Source organism: Podarcis muralis, chromosome 5, assembly GCF_964188315.1.
Source record: "Podarcis muralis chromosome 5, rPodMur119.hap1.1, whole genome shotgun sequence".
Lineage (NCBI taxonomy): Eukaryota > Metazoa > Chordata > Lepidosauria > Squamata > Lacertidae > Podarcis > Podarcis muralis.
Genome location: NC_135659.1, coordinates 32,678,745 through 32,698,762, shown reverse-complemented (window position 1 = coordinate 32,698,762; position 20,018 = coordinate 32,678,745). Strand labels below are relative to the sequence as shown.

Here is a 20,018-nt window from a genome sequence, read left to right as displayed (position 1 = left end):
AACAGAACAGTGATCAGATGATATGTGAATGTGCAAAAGTCTGAACAGAAACACATGAAGGTATTTCTCGCAGGAGTCGTAAACTATATTACTGTTCCAAAGTCAATCTAATTCTGCTTTGAAGGCACGACTGCTGTTTTGCTTGAAACAAATGCAGAATGTAGCTTCAGTACAGGCTGGAATAGCACTCCCTCAATGGAAACTCTACTCATGTGCCTCAAGCCACTAGCCTCCCATCCTCCTGAAGCAGCAGCTATTTTAAAATGGCTATCACCTCAGAAGGATGACTGTCTCCAGCTGCTCAGGAAAGAGTGAGGTTAAGGAGGGACACCTGCTGTCAGCCAAGGAAAATGGGGAAGGAAAGGGTGGATGCAGGAAAATATCTGGGGGAAGGGAAGCCCATCCCCTACAAGAAGCCTTGGTTGGCACAATCCAATCCCCCAGTCCTTCAGAGCACGGGTTCTGCTCCCAGTCTCTCAACCAACACCCCCTCTATTGTAGAACAAATATTTTGCTTTTGCTGTATATTGTCCTTTATGCACACTGCACTCTGAAAGTGAGAATGGAATTATCAAGGAGTATTATATAATGGGGGATGCGGGTGACGCTGTGGGTTAAACCACAGAACCTAGGACTTGCCGATCAGAAGGTCGGTGGTTCGAATCCCCATGACGGGGTGAGCTCCCGTTGCTCAGTCCCTGCTCCTGCCAACCTAGCAGTTCGAAAGCACGTCAAAGTGCAAGTAGATAAATAGGTACCACTCCAGCGGGAAGGTGAATGGCATTTCTGTGCGCTGCTCTGGTTCGCCAGAAGTGGCTTAGTCATGCTGGCCACATGACCCGGAAGCTGTACGCCAGCTCCCTTGGCCAATAAAGCGAGATGAGTGCCACAACCCCAGAGTCGGTCACGACTGGACCTAATGGTCAGGGGTCCTTTTACCTTTACCTTTATTATATAATGGAGAATTCACCTATGCAGTTCTCATTGGGACAAACAGAAACACCGCTGTGATCTTTGCCACATCCCATTTTCTTTCCAAGTGCATTATCAGATATTTGCAATGAAAAGCAAGCGCTTGGAAAAAACCAAATCCCTACAATAAGTCGGCTTTGGTGTTTTTTTGCCATCATAAATATGTGTGCAGACACTCACACACAAGTAACAGAGAAAGAAAAGGCAGCTTTTGCGGTCAGTTGAAATTCATCATCTTGGCACAGAGGTGTCTGCAAGCTTTTCTATATGGCACCTGGGGTGGAGGTGGGGAACTACACAAGATTATAAACTGCCTTCTGCAGATAACACAAAAAGTGAAGATAGCCATGTTGGCCCGTGAGCTTGTGTTACCTAGTTTTTAAAAAGTTGTAGAGCTTCTGCAATGAAGCAATTAAATGCACAGCCGCACACCCACTTCTTTCAAAGCTAGAGACCAACAAGCATCACATGGGAATCACTGTACTTCATAAAGTCAGATCTCATCTCATCTACTCAATCGAAGTCTATTTAATCCATCAAGTCAATTCTAATTAAATCAACATGTACACAACTCTGCTCAGACGCAGAAAGGCTGACTCAAATTAACCCCAGAAGTCAATACTCAAGAGTCCTCAACGTGCTCCCTCGCCACCAGTTATACTAAACGGATACAGCTATTGTCTTGGACCAAACACATTCATTTGGTCTAATGCAAACTGGCTATATAAAATTGTGATCAAAAGCACCAGCCTTCTGTTTTCGAAGGAAGTCTGCAGTGCTATTTATCTTTCTCCTCCCACAGCTACACATTCATACAGAAAGCCTTCCAAACTCTGAAGCTGCAGTTCTTATATAAAAGGCAACGCATTACGGTAAAAACAGAAAGCTTTTTATCTAAATATGGACTACTCGGCTGCAGGATGGAATGCAAATAATGTTCCTTTCAGTACCTCCTGAACTAAAAATACTGTTCTCCCTTTTTTATGATTTGAGGAAGTCTTAAGGATGCTAGGTATAATTCAGTAAACATTATCTCGAAAAACCTCAGCAGCAAACACTATAGTTAAGATGGAAATAGCAAGAGAGAGACACTTATTTTCAGAAAGCTTGCAATTGTCTAAAAAAGAGATTTCCTCTATGGCTGGCAGGCAGGCAGTTAAGGATTGCTGTTTTTTCTTATGAGAGGCCTACTGCTTAATTCTGGAATGGTTAAAAAAATATGGCATAGCACATACAGGATAATTCTGTACCAAGAAAATAAGACAGTAAAATGTGAGTGCCTTAGAAAGCATGATGAGTATTAAACAATGTGATGCTTACTGAGAAGCCAACTCATGCAGCCTTTCTGCGGTCACACAGTTCAAGACTTCTGTTTCAGTAGCCCTTCAGGAGGGATGGTTCTGTTGCCAGGTTTAGATATATACATGCAGAGTTGGAAGAGAAAGTTGCTTTCTTTGTAAAGGGGCGGCAGTATATCATCTGCCTCTCGCTGGTTTTAAAAGTCAGGGAGAAGAGTCGAATGAAAAATGGACAAAGCATAACTCTCGCTGTGAACAGCACAACCATGCCAAGTTCACCCTTCTGCACTGGCTAGTAAAAGTTATCTCGTGTCCTGACAACATCACGCTTTGTGTTTTTTCCCATCGGCAACAGTCAGATGTAGAGCAATGGCAGGAAAGGTAAGTTTCCCTACGTTGTTGCAAAGCTTGATATTGAATGGCGTGTTTGATGGCAGCCCTGTCTTGATTTGCAGGAAAGTAACAATAAAAATCATACTTAGTGCAAATCAGAACCTGGAAATATATTAAAGACATTTATTAGTAAGTCCCCTTGAAGAGGCGCCACACAAAATCCCATTTGCATGTATCGGTTAAGCTGTTTAGTTCCCATTACGGGCAACAAGGAGGATTAGATGATATTCCAGATCTGCCAAAAGGTATTCTGGGAAATATAGCAATCATATCTGTTGTGCTGTTATGGAGACGGGTCAATTATGGACTAGGAAATTATTTCAAAATCAACACTCAGCATAAAAACTATACATAAGCTGGCATCTGCCCCACCCCAAAGGATATCCCTTTTGGGGGCGGGGAAAATATTTAGGAAATCGCTAGGCAGAAGACAGTAACAACCAGCTAGGATTGAAAGCCATGAAGACATTTACATCCCACTTCAGAGTAACTGCATGTGCTACTCAGTACTACACATTCATACAAACAAATTGATTTGCCCTGCTGCCCTTTATGTGACAATTTTGTCTGGAGGAGCTGTCATTTCAGCTTTGACTGAAATTAACTGTAGACACCTTAACAGGATTAAAAGAATCACTAAGTAGTCCTTAGCAATAAAGCCAATTACGTAACAGCAGGGACTCTCTTCATCAATTATTGCATTCAATGTGATTACTATTCAATGCACACAGAGGCAAGGCTGCATTCATTAACTCAAGACACAAGGAACAGTATAGGATAGATTTGCAATCAATTTCACCAGGGTTCATTATAGGCACCACAATCATGAACCAATCTTGATTTAGTTAAGCAACAAATTTTCCCCAGTGAGTTGAAAGCCTCTATATAATCTCCCTTAATTCAAAAACAAACTTTAATCTATCAGAAGTCCTCTGCCAATACTCGTGGGAGCTATGTATGTATTAAGAAATTAATCCATGAAACATGGCATAAAATGCATGTAGATTTCCTACAACGGTCATATTTACACCTTCCCAGCTTGCAAATAAAGTATATATTACAATGAACTCAGTAGAAGCCACACAAAAAAGCTAGTATGTCTCAAGAAAAGCATAACTCTGCTGTTGTATAAATTAAGAGCACACACAAAATGGAATACTCCATGTTTTTTGTTTTTGTTTTTTAAAAACAACCCTGAGAAACAAAGCCAATTCAGAAACAATGTTAGGCATATCCCTATAGCCAGCACTATTAAGAAAAATGTTGAATAAGTTGTAATGGGCAATTTGTGTTATATAGTTTGTATAGTTTGTTCTATACAAACTATATTCAATTTATATAGTTATATAGTTTGTTCTAAGAACTGAACAAAAATTAAAATGTTGACAGTTCTACGCAAACAAAAATCAACGGCAGATCTGTTACTGTAGGATATAACTAATTCCCAATTGTGGTTGACAATAGTGTTTCCGCAAACCTACTAGAAGAACGATTGGGAGAGATGTTTCTACATGAGCAAATGAAAGTTTCAGAATACGTTACAGAATAAACCCAAAGTAGGCCTAGTGAAAATAAAACTGTCTAAAAGAGTAAGTCTGGTTAAAAAAATCAGTTCACTTTTGAATGAAGATGCATTGATCAAGCTGTATGAGTGAATTAACGCTTACGTAAGACTTGAACTTCCAGAGAAATGGGACTTTCAGCTTACCCCAAAATGAAAGCTAGTACCACCTTATGAAATGTAATATTTAACAACATCGCTGTAGGTTAAATGTTTGCACTCCTCTTACCTCCCAAAGTACCTTTCAATGTAGGGCTATCTTCCACTGCAAACCCAGTCTGAATACTGCACGTAGGCTTTTGCTTGTGTACTTGCAAATGTTCCATGGAATGTACACCATCTACTTCATTAATTTCCCTGGGCAGAGTGTTTCCGACACAGTCTAAGACGTGTGCGAGGCCTTCGTTAGGCCTTACGACTTTAACCAAGTCATTCCCAGAAGGCACCTTGCAATTAATGGCTTGAGGGTCCAAATGGTCAGGAAAATTGGGCTCATCGTCTTCAGGGATAGGGTTGTACCATATTTCTCCTTCATCATCTGCATCGTTATCATCCCCAAAATCTAAAGTACAGTTTCGCCGTGCCAAAGAGCTTGCCCCATTCTCAACAGCTCGTACGCAACCAATTCTTCTTTTAGGGCTTTCATGCCCTAGAAGTTTGGGGAAAAGGTGAGGCATCTTCGGCTCAAGCAATGGGCTGGGCGATTTCTGTCTCTGGTGCGTTTCTCTTGAAATTTTCTTATACGAGTTTCCTTTTTCCAAATTGGGCACCCTTGGAGAACTTTGATGTAGCCAGTTACGTTTCTTGGACACGGTGATGCTGGCAATCCGAGGCCTGCACTCAGCGACTTCGGTGGATTTGAAGTTCTTAAGTTCTCTTCTGCTCACCGACGGTATGTACACTGTTTCAATCAAATCTGTAAAGGACGGGGAGGAGAGAAACAGAGAGAGCAAATTGAAATTGTGGAGTGGGGTAGTCTACAGCAGCACATTGCAAGTGTCCAGAAAGCCTGAAAAAAGCTTCTGTTTCATAAACTTAAAGCAGCCATTGTTAACCTGGTGCCCTTCCAAAAGGTTTTGGACTACAAAACCCATCAGCCCATCCAGCATGTCTTACTGGCTGGGGCTGATGGAAATTGCAGCCCAAAACATCTGGAGGGCACCAGGTTGGCAAAGGCTGACATAAAGGTAAAGCTCTGATGGAAACAGAACTCCCTTGTTTTACTTTCCTCCTTTTTTAAATCAAAGAACTACATAAACTCTGTAGCTATACATTATATACACATTATATCCATATACAGGCATAGCTCAGCATACAGGCATTCCACACAGTTTCAATATACAACAGGGATGGCGGGCGGGAAGGGGGAGGCTGTATATTTTGATGGCTAAATATTCAAATCTGACCAGATGCACAGATCCAACAGCAATAAAAGTCTTGAAGTAACTACAAATGGTAGGACAGTCGTGTCTGAACATGCATTACATTCCAAGTGAGCAGACACAGCGAGAAAAGGATCTATCCCACCCCCACCCCAATATCAGACACTGCTTGATAAACATGAAGTTAGGGACCATGCTATAATGTAGCTATCATGGCCCACCAAGGGACCAGATTCTTGACTAGTTCAGATTCTTTCATCCTTCTGGGATGAAAGTAAATAACCAAAGAATAGATTTATCTTAGATGCATTTTTACAAATGTCACTCTTCCTATGTTTCATAAAACAAACGTTTATTCTAAAAGAAGGGGGGATGTTTTTAAAACTTCTATGCTCCCTGTGAATAATATATAAGGGGCACAGGGGGGGGGGAGAGATGCAATCATTTAATCGTGTATTATTTCAGCGTTTCATGTCTTCTCGTTCCTCCAGATGTGGTGAAGGTTCCCTTTTACCCCTTTTCCGGCCGCTTGCAATTATTCCTCAGGAGCATCTCTCTCACACTGGCATCCTACCCTTCGTCCTAAGAGGAGGAGGAGGAGCTTGGATTTGATATCCCGCAGTGGCGTAGTGTGGGGGGTGCAGAGGGGGCCGGCCGCACCGGGCGCAACATCTGGGGTTAGGGCAAATCCACAGGTTAGGGGGCGCAAATCCACGGGTTAGGGGGCGCAAATCCACGGGTTAGGGGGCGCAAATTACTTGCCTTGCCCCGGGTGCTGACAACCCACGCCACTGATATCCCGCTTTATCACTACCCGAAGGAGTCTCAAAGCGGCTAACATTCTCCTTTCCCTTCCTCCCCGACAACAAACACTCTGTGAGGCGAGTGAGGCTGAGAGACTTCAGAGAAGAGTGACTAGCCCAAGGTCACCCAGCAGCTGCATGTGGAGGAGTGGAGACGTGAACCTGGTTCACCAGATTACGAGTCCACCGCTCTGAACCACTACACCACACTGGCTCTCCCAGAGCAATTTACAATAGTAAATACACAAAACAATAAACGTTAACACAAAACACAGTATCAGCAATACAATAATAATAATAAAAACAGTTGGCCAGCTTCCTGAGATCCAAGCATCTTACTATATTAAAACCTGGTGGACAAGGCAGTTCTTCAGCAGGTCATGTCACGGTGGACAATGTTGGCACCAGTTGAACCTCTAGGGGCATCGCCTTCCACAACTGCACTGCTATTACTAAGAAGGGCACCTAATGCTCAAAGACTTGGCTTGGGCTACCATCATGGCCTCCCAATAGTCCATATGCTAAACAAATACTCACTAGGAAAATCCTGTAATTTTACTAGAACATGGAAGCGGGGTTTAAAAAAGGTTTCGATGTGTTATTGTCTCCCTATGGAACAAATTAATATTTAAGGTTATTGGGCAAAAAAAATGTAAAAATAAAGCCATTAGGCAGAACAATTCCCATCAGTCAATCAAACTCGAGGTTACGACCAAGAACAGAACAGAACTTGACTTCATTTAACTTTACCCATGCCTCCATACAACCTATTTAAGCAGACAGAATTCATTCTGCCTATTTTTAAAAATGCAAATGGATAAGTTCTTTGTTAAAATACTACTACTAATAATAATAATAATAATAATAATCACTCGCTATGTTGGTTTATATATTTTGTTATTACTTGAAATCTGAAAGACTAAAGTCCGCCCCTGTATAGGGCAAGAAGCATTCTTACATCTCAACCTAGATTTCTGGAATACGGTAAGTCTTTTCCTTTTCCTGTGACTACTCAAGTCTGTACAATTAACAGGCACCTTGTAATTATGTGCATTTTAACCTTCCCATGTCTGTAAAACAATACACAGAATGTAGTACCATTGTGCAACCAATGCTTAGAATGCTCTGGCTAATTATATTTTTCTGAAGCAGTGTTTTGCAATAAATCTAGGAGGATTTAGAGCAATGAAACTTTAAACCAGGCATAATCCTAAAACAGAACTTAAAACAAAACTGGGGGGCGGGGGAGGCACCCTCGAAAAGCATTTACCACTGCAGCTATTCCACACACACTTATGTGGAAAAGTTAAAACATGAAAGAAACTGTACTAAAAAGCAACTGCTTCTTTCAGTTAAGATTAGAGACCACACACTGTTAAAGAGGAGTATTTGAATAATTAAGTTATTAACGTTTAACTTACAAGCTGGTTCATTCATTATAAAAAGCATCGATACCTGCTAATGCAAGTGACTATTTCACACAAGCGCTGTTAACACCAAAGTGGACATCCTGGAGCTTTGTTAAATGCCCGGGCTTTCCTGCAAGATCTAGACTGATCACAGCCATGGCTGTGGGAGAATGGGCCACTTGAGGGTACTGGGGGTCAGTTGTCATGAGCTGCCCCTGAGGGCAACATTTGAAGAGGAGGAGGAGAATCCCTTCTCTTTAACTGCCCCGTAGAAATGAGAATTTTGACAGGAGCACTTGCTGAAATTCCCTTTCCTGCACAGTCTGTTTCTTTACAACTGGGCACCTTAGCAAGATACACATCTCTGTGAAGCAATTCACAAATGTCCACCCTATATTAAAAGGGCAAGTTTTCCCTCCTCCATTAGGGACAAGTTAGGAAAGCTAACAGCCCTCCGGAGAGCAGATTCTCAACACATAACTCATATCAATAGCTACTCAGCATTAATCACACATGTACAAACTAGACCTAAGGCTATGTCTAGTTTACAAAAACAGCAGAAGCAAGTTTAACAAGGGCAAAGCACCACAGTGATCCTGTAGATTTATTGCAGCAATCCTAATTAGAAGTTATTTAAGGTGGGGGGTGCGGGGGGGGGGTGCTAAGATGCAATGACAAAATATATTCAAACCCTGTGTAGTCTTTGAGTTGTGTGATCTTATTACCTGGAAGTAAATCCCACTGAACAGAATGGGGCTTGCTTACGGGGAAGCATGCCTCGTTCTACACCAGAGGTTCCCAAACTTATTTGGCCTACTGTCTCCTTTTCAGGAAAAAAACAAAACAAAACATTACCCAGCACCCCCTAGGAAATCACCTTCTTTACACGAACAAACAGAAAGGTGCAGTGACAAATTTGTGTTCTTTTATGTATCTATATTTCTACCTACGTTCTACAACATAGTAAATAAAGATGTAGTTGTAAACAACGATGAAACATGTAGTTTTTCCAAAAAAAACCAACCTCTTCATGCTTCCACTGCCCCCCTATTTTTATTCAATGCCCTGTCCCAATTGCACCAGAGGTTACTACCCCCCCAATTGTTCCAGTGCCTCCCCCAGGGGGCGGTATCACCCACTTTGGGAAGCACTGCCCTACACTGACATACAGAATTTGTTTTTTTCAGAAATACTTTCAATCAGCTGCGCACACATTGTACCTTTAGAGTACATGCAAAATGCATTACTTTCCTCAATAAATTCTGGGCACTGCTGTTTAAGGATTGCTGGAAATTGCATCTCTGTGAGGAATAAACCACAGTGCCCAGAATTACTTTGAGTGAAAGAATGTGCTTTAAAGACATAGCAGGTACACAGGTCTTTCTTTAACTGTCACAGAATGTGGTCAGTGGTGTGCTAAGTACTGATATATATATATTTTGTGACGTGGACACTGTGGAGGGTGCGTTTGATTTAGTACAGAACACAACAACTGATTTAAAGTGGGTGCCATCGTCCCCCATACTAGCATCTTTAATATTTGTCTCTCCCTGCACTTTTGTGTCTTGAGGAACTAGATAAGGAAATACAATATAGGATTTATTGAGCTGTACTGTTTCTTGGATGTTAAGCAGAGGGGGATACAGCAGAAAATGGTCCAGAACAACACAGAGGGCCAAAGGCAGGTTTAACAGGTGGAAAGGACTGTATCTCCCCTCAGGATAAACCAATCAAAAGAACTAAGCTACCCATTTAAATTAGAAAGCTCTTTGATTAAGCATTTTGAAAATCTTCTAAATAAATAACTCAATGGGGCTGCTCTAAGCATGACTCAATTTGGATCCAACCCAATGTTCTGCTGAACTTGAAGTTTTTCACAAAGGAAACTTACTATAGGCTTGCCCAGAAAAAGATAATTAAGCACTTTCTGATTATTTATCATCATCATCATCATTACTATTACTATTATTTGAATCTGTAGCTTCTCATTTCTACATACAATACTGGACTATCCACAATAATGTGGACTTTATAGAGAAATTAAACACCAAGGGACCTAGAAACTGAAAGCTTACTTCATATACGGGTACTTTAATAAGTGAGCTATTAACACGGTTTAGCAACACGTTGTGAGATTAATGTATAAAAGGGAGGCATTTTTTCTGGAAGCATCCATGTTGATTTGCCAACCCTTCTGGGAATGCTTCACCCCCTCAGGGCCAATAGAAATAAATGAGGCAGTGGTGCTTGACCAGATAACATTAACATGTTCCTCCCCACCCCACTGTGCTTCCCCCCCCCCACTCCCCCCAGTTTTTGTTTTGTCAGGGGAATTGTGAGGTGTACTTGTGAACCTGCCACTGAGCAGAGATTTCAGGGGTGGGAGGGAGAGATAAAAAAAGAGAAGTATTTTCCAGGATACTTCTTGTACTCAAAGTAACTAAACATTTATGGTTAATAAGTGTCACACGTCCATTAAGATTTCACGCAGAGGTTACAATTTAAAACAGCAACTGGGGCGGAGAGAGACAAATTGCATTCCATACCAAGAATGACTTTTCACACTGTATTCGCAGCAGGGGAAGTGCTACTGGGCAACTCCTTGCTCTGCAACTTGGGGGTAAAATGAGGACTGTTTAAGAGGCAGCTCCTCCCCATCGGATTTAGAATAGCACTGTGCCAGGTAGGGTCCTCCTCAAGGCTTTCTTACACCAGAGAAAGGAGTTGCACTGCTGCACCAGGCTCAAATGCTGCAAATGTGGCAAGTCCTCAATATTTCAATTCTTCTCCCAGCCTAAAATAAAATAAGCTCCCTGCACATGAAAAACAGCATGCAAGGGGAAATGTTAGAATGGAACCTCTCTCCTTGCTATGGCAGCTTTCCACCTGCAGCGATATTTGATGCGGAAAAGCCCTCCCCACAACTTACTTTTGGAGAAACCGAGGCTCAGAAGCATTATGCCTTTCCTCCCCCCCCCTTAATTAATATTTTAATGGCAGCATACAATAGAGCCAAAGGCAAGCTTTTTTAAGTTTTGCTGAATTTGAATGGGGGAGATCTATGCAACTGCTTAACTCTCCCAATGAAATAAGTGAGATGTAAATAAGCTTTTAAAAAATTCCAGCTTGCGCAGTGGAATAAGGAGAAGTTATGGTTACTGTACAGTATTTCTTCCTATTCTACATGTACCCTCCTTTCCTTTAACTAACCTACTTGTCCTGGTCTGCAAACACAAGTGACCTCATTTTTGTGCATGTGTGTGTGTTTTCCCTTCATGTGAATCCCACACACTACTTGCAAATTAGTATTTGGCACACAGACTTTACGAAAGCCTTGTCTCTTTCTCAACACTCTGCATGCCTGTTATGGCAAACTTGCTATTTTTATGCAATACTGCAGAGAGTAGTCAACAAGCTTCACATGCCATAAGCATTAGTTGTATACTCCATCCGGCCCAGAAACTGAGACTATTTTGCCTTTAGCAGAATGCAACAGAGCAGGTGAGGCTTGGAGTAGGCCTGCTCCTTAATTAAAATAAACAAAAGGCAAGTCTCCTGCACCTGAAAGCAATTCAGCCAAGTGAAGCTTTTCCCAAATGCAAGGGTGCAAGGGATGCAAGGGTGAGGCAAACTGCACTGAAGTGTTTTCTTTCTTTCAAGCAGCAGTTAAAAGCACTGTCCATAATATAAAATAAAAAGAACAGAGCAACTTTGGGGAGGCTTGCAAACCCCCAACCATGGGAAAGTGAGGCGAGGGGAGGTGGTCACAAAAATCATTACCTGTCAGCAAGATTCTTTGGTCTGAAGGGGATCCCAGGCCCTTTCCACCTTGACCCCTCAAGGGGGCAGGAGGCGGCGTTGCCGGCCCCTCTTCTCTGCCCAGAGGGGGCCCGCAGGTCCTGGATGTTTTTGCGGGAGACGAAGACGACGGAGCCCCCGCTGGCTCGCTGCGGCCTTTCATGCCCAGGGACAGGAGGCGTCCTTTGTACATCCATTTCTGCAGCTTCCGGACCGTCACGGCGGGAGGCTTGAAGGGGCCGCCGTGGGTGCCTGCCGGAGGGCGCACGTGGCTTCTGCCGCCGCCCCCCTCCGCCGGGTCCGCGGCGCCCTTCAGCGCCACCGCCTCGCCCAGGGCGGCGCACAGCCCCGAGCCCAGCAAGCGGCCCAAGTCGTCCCGCGGCAGCGCCGACGGATGTCCCTCGCAAGCGCTCCGGCTGCCGGGGCTTTGCTCGCAGCTGCTGCTGTGGTCAGAGCAGCCGGCGGGAGCTGCAAGGCCGCCGCAACCTAGTCCCCGCCTGGCGCCCGGCCGCTGCAGCAGGTGGCCCCGGGGCGAGGGGCCGAGCGCGCCGTCGCTGCCGCACCTCCGCAAGGGCGGCGGTCTGGCGGGCGGCTGGGCAGCGGGGAGGCTCTCCCAGCTCTTGCTGATGCCCCGGCGCCAGGCGGGGGCCCTGCCGGAGCCTTGGGAGCCGGAATCGGGCGCTCGCGACGGCGGGGACCCGTCCCCGCACGGGAAAGTCCAGCTTGAGGCATCGTGGCTCCTCCCAGCCGAGGGGAAGGAGGAGGGCGGCGGGTGGGCAAGGGGCGGCGGGGAGCGGGCCCCGACGACGGGGCTAGCCGGGGGCAGGTCGTGCATGGCGTGGATCAGCAGGTAATAAGCCTCCTGCAGCTGGCTGCGAAGCCGGCCCGCGCTCTCGTGTGCCTTGGAGTGGCCGCTGCCAAGGGCCACGCTGCCGTCGGCGTTCCCCTGCGCCCGGCCCGCCAATTTGGGGCAGCTCCAGCCGGGCAGGCTGTGGTTGTCGTAATAGTCCTCTTCCTCGCTCCCGCCGCCCCGCTCCAGCGCTGAGCCCGAGTCCGCCCCGCGGGGGAAAAACGACGACGACGACGAGAAGCAGAGCTCGGCCGCCGGCGGGGGCGCACGGAGCCCCGGCGGGCTCGGCGGAGGCAGCTGCCGCGTCCCTTCCACGCGGTTCTTCGGCGGGCAAAGGCGGGCTCCGGGGGATTCTTCCTCGGGCGCCGCTGCCGCCTTCCCCCGCCGGGACCAAGACTCCGGCTCCCTCAGCGTGGGCTCCTCCAGGTGGGGCGCGAAGACCCCGCACGGCGTCCGGTTTCCCGGGCGCGCCAGATTCTGCTGGGCTCGACTTCGAAGGGCGCCGCCTCCGCTGGGGTGCCCGGCGGCTTCCCCCGCCGCCCCTCGCTGCGCCCGCCTGCCCCGCAGCTTGGAGAGGGTCCTGCGCAGAGGGTCAGCCATGCCTGGCGCTGGTCGTCGCCTCTCTCCGCCTGGGGGCTAGTTGCTGGGCGCCGCCGCTGCGCGCAAGGGTCCCCCTGAGGGAGACGGCGAGCGCGGCAGCCCGGAGCCCGGCTGGCAGGAGCGCCCCATGGTCCCCTCTCGCGCTCGCTCGCGCGTCCCGCTCTCTCTCTTCTTTCGCTGCTGCTGCTCACCACATATTTGGCATAGCTGAGCGGGGTGAGAGGGCGCCCTGCAATGCGCATGCCTTGCTGCCAGCAGCTGGGCTGAGCGCTCTCGCAGGAGCCTCGCGCACACGGCCTCCCGCCGCCGCCGCCGCCTCCTCGTTCCAGCCCCGAGGCTGCACAGGCTGGGATAGGACGTCGGAGAACAACAGGAGAGGCGAAGTTTTTTTTCTTTTTTCTTTTACCCCGCGCACCTCCTCCCCTCCCCACGCGCAGGGGCGGGGCGAGCGCCGCTCCCTCTCCCCTCCTTCGTCTGGAAATTAACCCTTTAACTAAGGCACCTACTTTGCACGAGCCTCAGTGAGCCTACCTTGGGCAGGGAGTTGGGCTTAGCCGCGAGGCTGCTTCGCTTTCTTCTCCCTTTTTCTGGGGAGGCTCCTCTGCCTTTGATAGCTAGAGCCCAGGGCAGTGGTTCTCAAAGGGTGTGGCAGCAGGAGGAGATGATGGCAAGTGGCTCAGGAAGATTCAAAGAATCCAAAAACATTTAAACGTTTCAGTATAGCATTAAAAAGGTAAAGGGACCCCTGACCATTAGGTCCAGTTGTGACCAACTCTGGGGTTGCGACGCTCATCTCGCTTTACTGGCCGAGGGAGCCAGCGTACAGCTTCTGGGTCATGCGGCCAGCATGACTTAAGCTGCTTCTGGTAAACCAGAGCAGTGCATGGAAACGCCGTTTACCTTCCCGCCAGAGTGGTACCTATTTATCTACTTGCACTTTGACGTGCTTTCGAACTGCTAGGTTGGCAGGAGCTGGGACCGAGCAACGGGAGCTCACACCGTCGTCGTGGGGATTTGAACCGCCGATCAGTCAAGTCCTAGGCTCTGTGGTTTAACCCACAGCGCCACCCGCATAGCATAGCAATAATTGGGGGAGGGGCGAGATATACAACCAGTCTCCAAGCCTTTCTTCAAAGAGTATTGGCTATTTTTCTGCAGTTCTCCACTACATGCTGTTGTGAACAGGGATTTTCAGCTCTGACAAACAGGAAAGATCAGAAAAGAGAAAGGTTTCTTTGCGTTGATGACAAGAAGTGTGTTTGTCTGTCTCACATTATACCTAATACAAATGAGATTACCCTGCAAAAGCAAGCTCACACCTTGCACGGAGTTTGCATACATACTTACGGTACATAGGCAAGCGGCTCATTTATAATTATACTTTGGGAATGGTTACTGTTCTGATGTAGCTGTGCTTTCTGAATGTCATAAAGTAGTTGTGTTCTGTGTTATAAATCAAGCCCTGCCTGGAGTTGTTGTTGTTGTTTTCTTTTTTCCCCAGTGTGTTTCTTATCAATAAAATAAGTTTGGTGTGGCAAGAGCAAATTTTTATTCTGAACATGTGGCCCAGAGAAAATAGTTGGAGAACCCCTGGTCTAGGGGAAAGCACCCCTTTCACCTACCTGCCACAACCATACCACCATACCACCAAAAGGTGGAGCCGGTTTAGGGTCTCTGTAGGTCCATGTGGGGCAAAGGGAAACAGATCTGCCATGACTCCATGTACAAGATCCTACTTTTACTTACCGGAAAGTCGATGAGAAGTTATGACCACTCATTTGAAGGGCTCTAATTCATGGAAGGCAAGGCTGCCAGCAGCTGCTAAGCACCATGGCTACTTGCTGGGAAACACAGGTGCGGAAAGAACCGTCAAGCTCAAGTCCTGCTTACAGACTTCCCGTGGGCATCCTGTCTGTTGCCGCTGTTAGCCCTTGGCCTGATCCAGCAAGTTTTTTACGTTCTTATGTCTCAGCTCCCCATCTGCACAATGAAAATAAATGGGTCTGCTTGCAGGGTTGTTATAAAAATAAACTCAATGTAAGATTTTCAAACATTTTCCAGGTTTGCAAGCATGTTGGAGGACGGCCAAGCAACAAGTAATACGGCAACTTTGGTATTACCGGTATCGGGCTTTGTATCGGCATATTATTACGCAGATAGATAGTTCCCTCGTTTCCCCACACAAAAGGTCCTTCACTGCTGGTGAGGGGAGAGCATCCCCCCCTCCACTTGAGGGCAGCAAGCCAGCCTAGGAGGCGCAGGAAAGACCACATGGGGTGTGTAAATGCCTAACTTCCGCCAGCCTCAGTATGTGAGGAACACTGGACATTGTCGTCCAAGAACACCTGGAGGGGGACAGGTCAGGGACCCCTGTGAAGTCCAACATCTCATCAGTTCTCTCCACTCTTCAACATCCTTTGCCTCACTTTGACTAACAGGCCCTGATGCCTTCGCTTTGGAGAGGTTCGTATTCAGCAAATGTGGCTTCTCCTCCAGGCAGAGGCTGGATTTCTCCCTGCCATATGGTCGCACAAGCGAAGGCATTCAAGTGCTTTGGAAGATGAGAAAAAAGGGAGCGAAATTATAATGGGATTCTAGCTGCGAGGATTTATGATTCTAGCAGCAAGGATTTTGTATGTGAAGTACTGGAAAAAGAAATAGGTATCCCCATCTGAGGGGAACGGTCTATAAAAAAAGTTGGGAACTGGCAACTTTTAAATAAAATCGCCTGGATCCTTTGGGTCTGACGCAAAAAGAGAAGAGATCTGAGCAAGAACGGAAAACGTTTAAAGAATTTAGGAATAAGCAGGCAGAGTGAGCACAGGATTGCTTATAATCCTTTTGCAATTACATGAGAAAATTATATGCAATTCACTAATGTATGTTGCTCCTTTTTTCTTTTCTCTGGATTATAACAGCAATTATTGTTATTTAAAATGCACTTTTATTCTGGTGTATCCATGCAAATGGCAGCTATTGTTTGGGTGCCTGTTTGTTTCTCTTTCATTTAAAGTAATATATGGAAGCCCTAGTCTGATTTAGAAGTCACACTCATTGCCATGTTTTAGAGCCAATCTACCCTTGGGGCGGCGGCCTTGTTTAATTTTCTCCTCATCGATTGCAACTTGCAGTGTCCCTTTTCGGAGCCAACACCATGGAAAAGCCCTCAAATGTCTCTGCACTGCAGTCTCCGCAATGGAGCGCTACTCTTACCTGCAGTTTCAATGTGACCCTTTAAAAGAAGGGAGCAGTTGGACAAAATAGGCACTGTTTGGGGATGACAACCACCCCCACCCCCATTTGCCACCACCAGCCCCTTTTTTGGCAATGCAGTGCTACCTGGCAGGCAGGAGCAGCCTTGGGGGCCAGCTGTTGCCTCCTGACCCTGATAAGGTTAGGCAAGGACACTGCCCTGTCACACTGCGTCCCCAGGGGCTGGAATCCTCTCTGCCAAAGGGAAATTGCAAGCTAAGGTCAAAGACTTACTTAGTCTGCAACTTGTCCCAGGAGCTGGAGAAATAGATGAGTTGCCATTTTCTGCTCAACATTGGGAATTTCGAAAGCCCCTAGAATAGAAGTGAGTTGCTGTTTTGATCAATCGTTAAGTACTACTGTGTTAAGAAACAAGGCAAAATTGTGTTATCTTTTCCCTCCTTATTTTGGAAATTTCTCACAGAGGGAACGACAGAGCTGATGCTGTCCAGAGTGGTATTTCAAGTGTCCAAGAAGGGACTAATGTTATTATAGATTGGCATTATAACTGGGCTGTTTGTTAGAGAATAAAAGCAATTACTTAGGGCATGGAAATCAATGTGGGTTTTAAAAAAAATTCTTCCTTCCGTCACATAACATTCCTTAAATTAACACATGGTGAGCAATATCCATAATGACTGTTAAGCACATTGGATTACATCTACTTATCACTTTGGCTGTATATGCACTATATTTTAAAGCACATTTAAAACACCTGACCTGGGAATCCTGGGACCCGTAGCTTGTTAAAAGTTCTGGGAATTGTGGCTCGTTTTCCGGATTCTTTGGAGGAACTTGTGTTTTTAAATGGGTGGTGTGCCTGCAGCCCTACTCTTTCAAACCAATGGACTTAATTTACTTAAATCCATTGATCTGAATGCATCAGCTCTGGGTATGGCTAATGTTGAGCACCACCTGTTATGGTTTTGTTTAAAACTCATAATAATGTTTAAATGTGATAAATAACTATGTAATATACTTGTGAGCATTTTCTATTGATTATTTCTTTTTTCTTGTATCCAGTATTTCTCAACAAGCATTGCAGAAAAACACAATGAAGCAACAGGGGTTAGTGGAGCTGCAGAGAGCATTTTCCCCTTGTTTGCTTTTGTGTGAGGATAGGGAAGGAGAAGAGAAGACAAGTGCAACAGCTGGTCTCGTATAACAGAAGAAAACGTGCTGTGGAATTGGCCACAAAGTGGTTTTTGAAGAAGAGCCTTTTGAACCGCTGATCTTAAAAATTCTGTCAGTGTTCTCCCACTAACACAACTTCATCTTGGGAGCTTGTTTGATTGAAGACATTGAAATAGGGATGCCAGATGTCCCTTCTTGAAAATGAGTAGCCTTTATGCAAGCCCTTTTGTTGCAGAATACACTCTGTCTTCCCAGAGCTCCCTGCAGCACACTGATTTACCATCAGCTGGTAGAAACGTTTTATGTAATCCAAGGCCTCGGCTACATGGTAAATGGTGCCAAGGGACCAGATTGTGTCACCAGGGGTCATCATTTCATTCACATGCCCATTTTTGAGACTGAAGTATCCTTCAGTATTCATATTGCAATGCAACCCTGTAAATATATCCCCAACTAATCCAAAGATGCAGACCTAAGCATAAAAGTACAACACGGTGTACATTTTCTCAAAATAAGTATCAGAAGTATTCCATCTACCGGATAAATGCTGAAACCAGTATGTTTCTTTAAAAGAAAAAATCCAAGCCATTTTTTTCATAAGCCAAAAAGGTGGTTGATCTTTCCCTGGGACAAATAATGGCTTCAACCTCTTTTTCCCTTGACATTTGAAGGAAAACATTGCTCTGTGTCTTTGTTTTCTTTCACAACAGGGATAGCCTGGATGGGATGGGGGCAATACAGTGGTACCTCAGGTTACATACGCTTCAGGTTACAGACTCCGCTAACCCAGAAATAGTACCTCGGGTTAAGAACTTTGCTTCAGGATGAGAACAGAAATCGTGCTCCAGCGGCGCGGCGGCAGCTGGAGGCCCCAATAGCTAAAGTGGTGCTTCAGGTTAAGAACAGTTTCAGGTTAAGAACGGACCTCCGGAACGAATTAAGTTCTTAACCCGAGGCACCACTGTAATTAGAATCTTATTAACCTAATAATGTATCTTTGAAACAGGGCTGAAAAATATTCAGTATGGTGATGATGTATGCCAATGGATGAATTATGGATCCACTCATAAGGAGCTGATAACACACCTTGCTTTCATGTAGGGTGACCATGTACTGTATCCTACTTTACAGAGGACAGCAGTTTATGTGAAGGCTGTCTGGTCCAAGTCCACTTTAGATATATGTTTGAAAAAAACAACGGAAGGGAGGAAAGAGGCCCTGAAGTTGCTCATCAAAGGTTAGTGCTTAGACAGTAGATGTTAGCAAACCATGTCAGCATTTACTCTGACGTTTTGGTAACAGGAATGTCAAAGCAGTGACATATTGAAAATTAATGTTGCTTACTTGTGAATGGTTCCGTTCTTTTGTGACTTGGTGTTAGGGTGCCCCCATGGGGTGAAAGAAAGGCTTATCAATGTAACACAACATTAACAAAAATACTGCATATTGAAAAAAAGGTAGCACAGATCAAAAGGGTTTCCCAAGCCAGGATGTAGCCCAGAACCTGTTTTCAGTGGCGGGACTGGAATACTTGATACAGCAACAAAGAAAAAAGTGCCTCTAAGCAAATAAAAAATATTTGCCATTCACATCTGAATAGCTACGATCGGTATTTTAGTTTTCGGTGTGGTGTTAGTTGAGGCAACTGCACAAAGTGGGATCAAGGAGAAGTGGGATCCAATGCACAATAATTATTTTATAACTAGGGCGGGAAACAGTGTGGTATCTTGCTTTGCATAGCCAGAGCTTTCAACATGAGCTGGAGTCCAGCCTTGGAACACACGGTGCAAAACCAAGGAGGACCCAAGAGCATTATTTATCTGTCATTCAATGTCTTGCCTGCCTTCACCAGAATTTCACAGGGTGGGTTACAACAATTTTTAAATGCAATATTAAAATCAGCGGCTGGAATTCAGCGCCACACTATGACAGATGTTCCATCTGTGCAAGCACAGCAGCTTGCCAGACAAAATGATCTGTTCTGCACACTGTTCTGGGGTTTTCCTGATATCCCCCACCTCAGAGCAGACATATGGCACATTCCTTCACTTAACTGAAGACAGTGGGAACAAATGACATGTTACTTCTTTTGCATCACTAGAGCATCAAGATATCACTTTACAATGATTTGGCATTAAACAAAATTTAAAAACCTTGTTGTGCAACCAATAGTCAATTGCTACCCAATAGATAGCAACAAATGATTATTAAGAAATGATCCCATTGCCATAAAATGGAACTTCCCAGTAAGTTTGTTCAGCTATGGACTTTTTACATGGGCACAGGACAACAAGTGGTAACTTCAGTTTGTAAGCACAGCTTAATGTATAGGAGCATGATCCAAACATAAGCATGTTTAAGTTCCTTTGATTCCAGTTGGAGACTTCTGCAATCCTCTACACACCTGCCTGAGACGGAGAGCAAGTTTCATTGAATTCAATGCAATTTACTTCTGAGTAGACATGAACAGGATTCCTTTGTGTAGCCTATGTTGATGAACTTTCATAGGATCGCTCTGTGACTTAGCAGATTGCTTCCAGCAAACTGGTGATTGCAGAAAACACTT

The 20,018-nt window shown here is 45.3% G+C and overlaps 1 protein-coding gene across 2 annotated transcripts in view; it reads right to left on the bottom strand.

The window, feature by feature from the left end:
• Positions 1 to 13,467, bottom strand: part of SYDE2 (synapse defective Rho GTPase homolog 2) — a 40,474-nt gene extending 27,007 nt beyond the window's left edge. The window contains exons 1-2 of one of the 2 annotated variants that reach the window (XM_077928506.1): positions 11,599 to 13,467; positions 4,454 to 5,140 (exon numbers count right to left, since the gene is read on the bottom strand). In XM_077928506.1, coding sequence (XP_077784632.1) covers positions 4,454 to 5,140; positions 11,599 to 13,066 — 2,155 coding nt within the window. In that variant the 5' untranslated portion in view covers positions 13,067 to 13,467. The remainder of the gene's footprint in view (positions 1 to 4,453; positions 5,141 to 11,598) is intronic. The other variant, XM_028732904.2, reaches the window with a different exon arrangement.
• Positions 13,468 to 20,018: the final 6,551 nt, after the last annotated feature.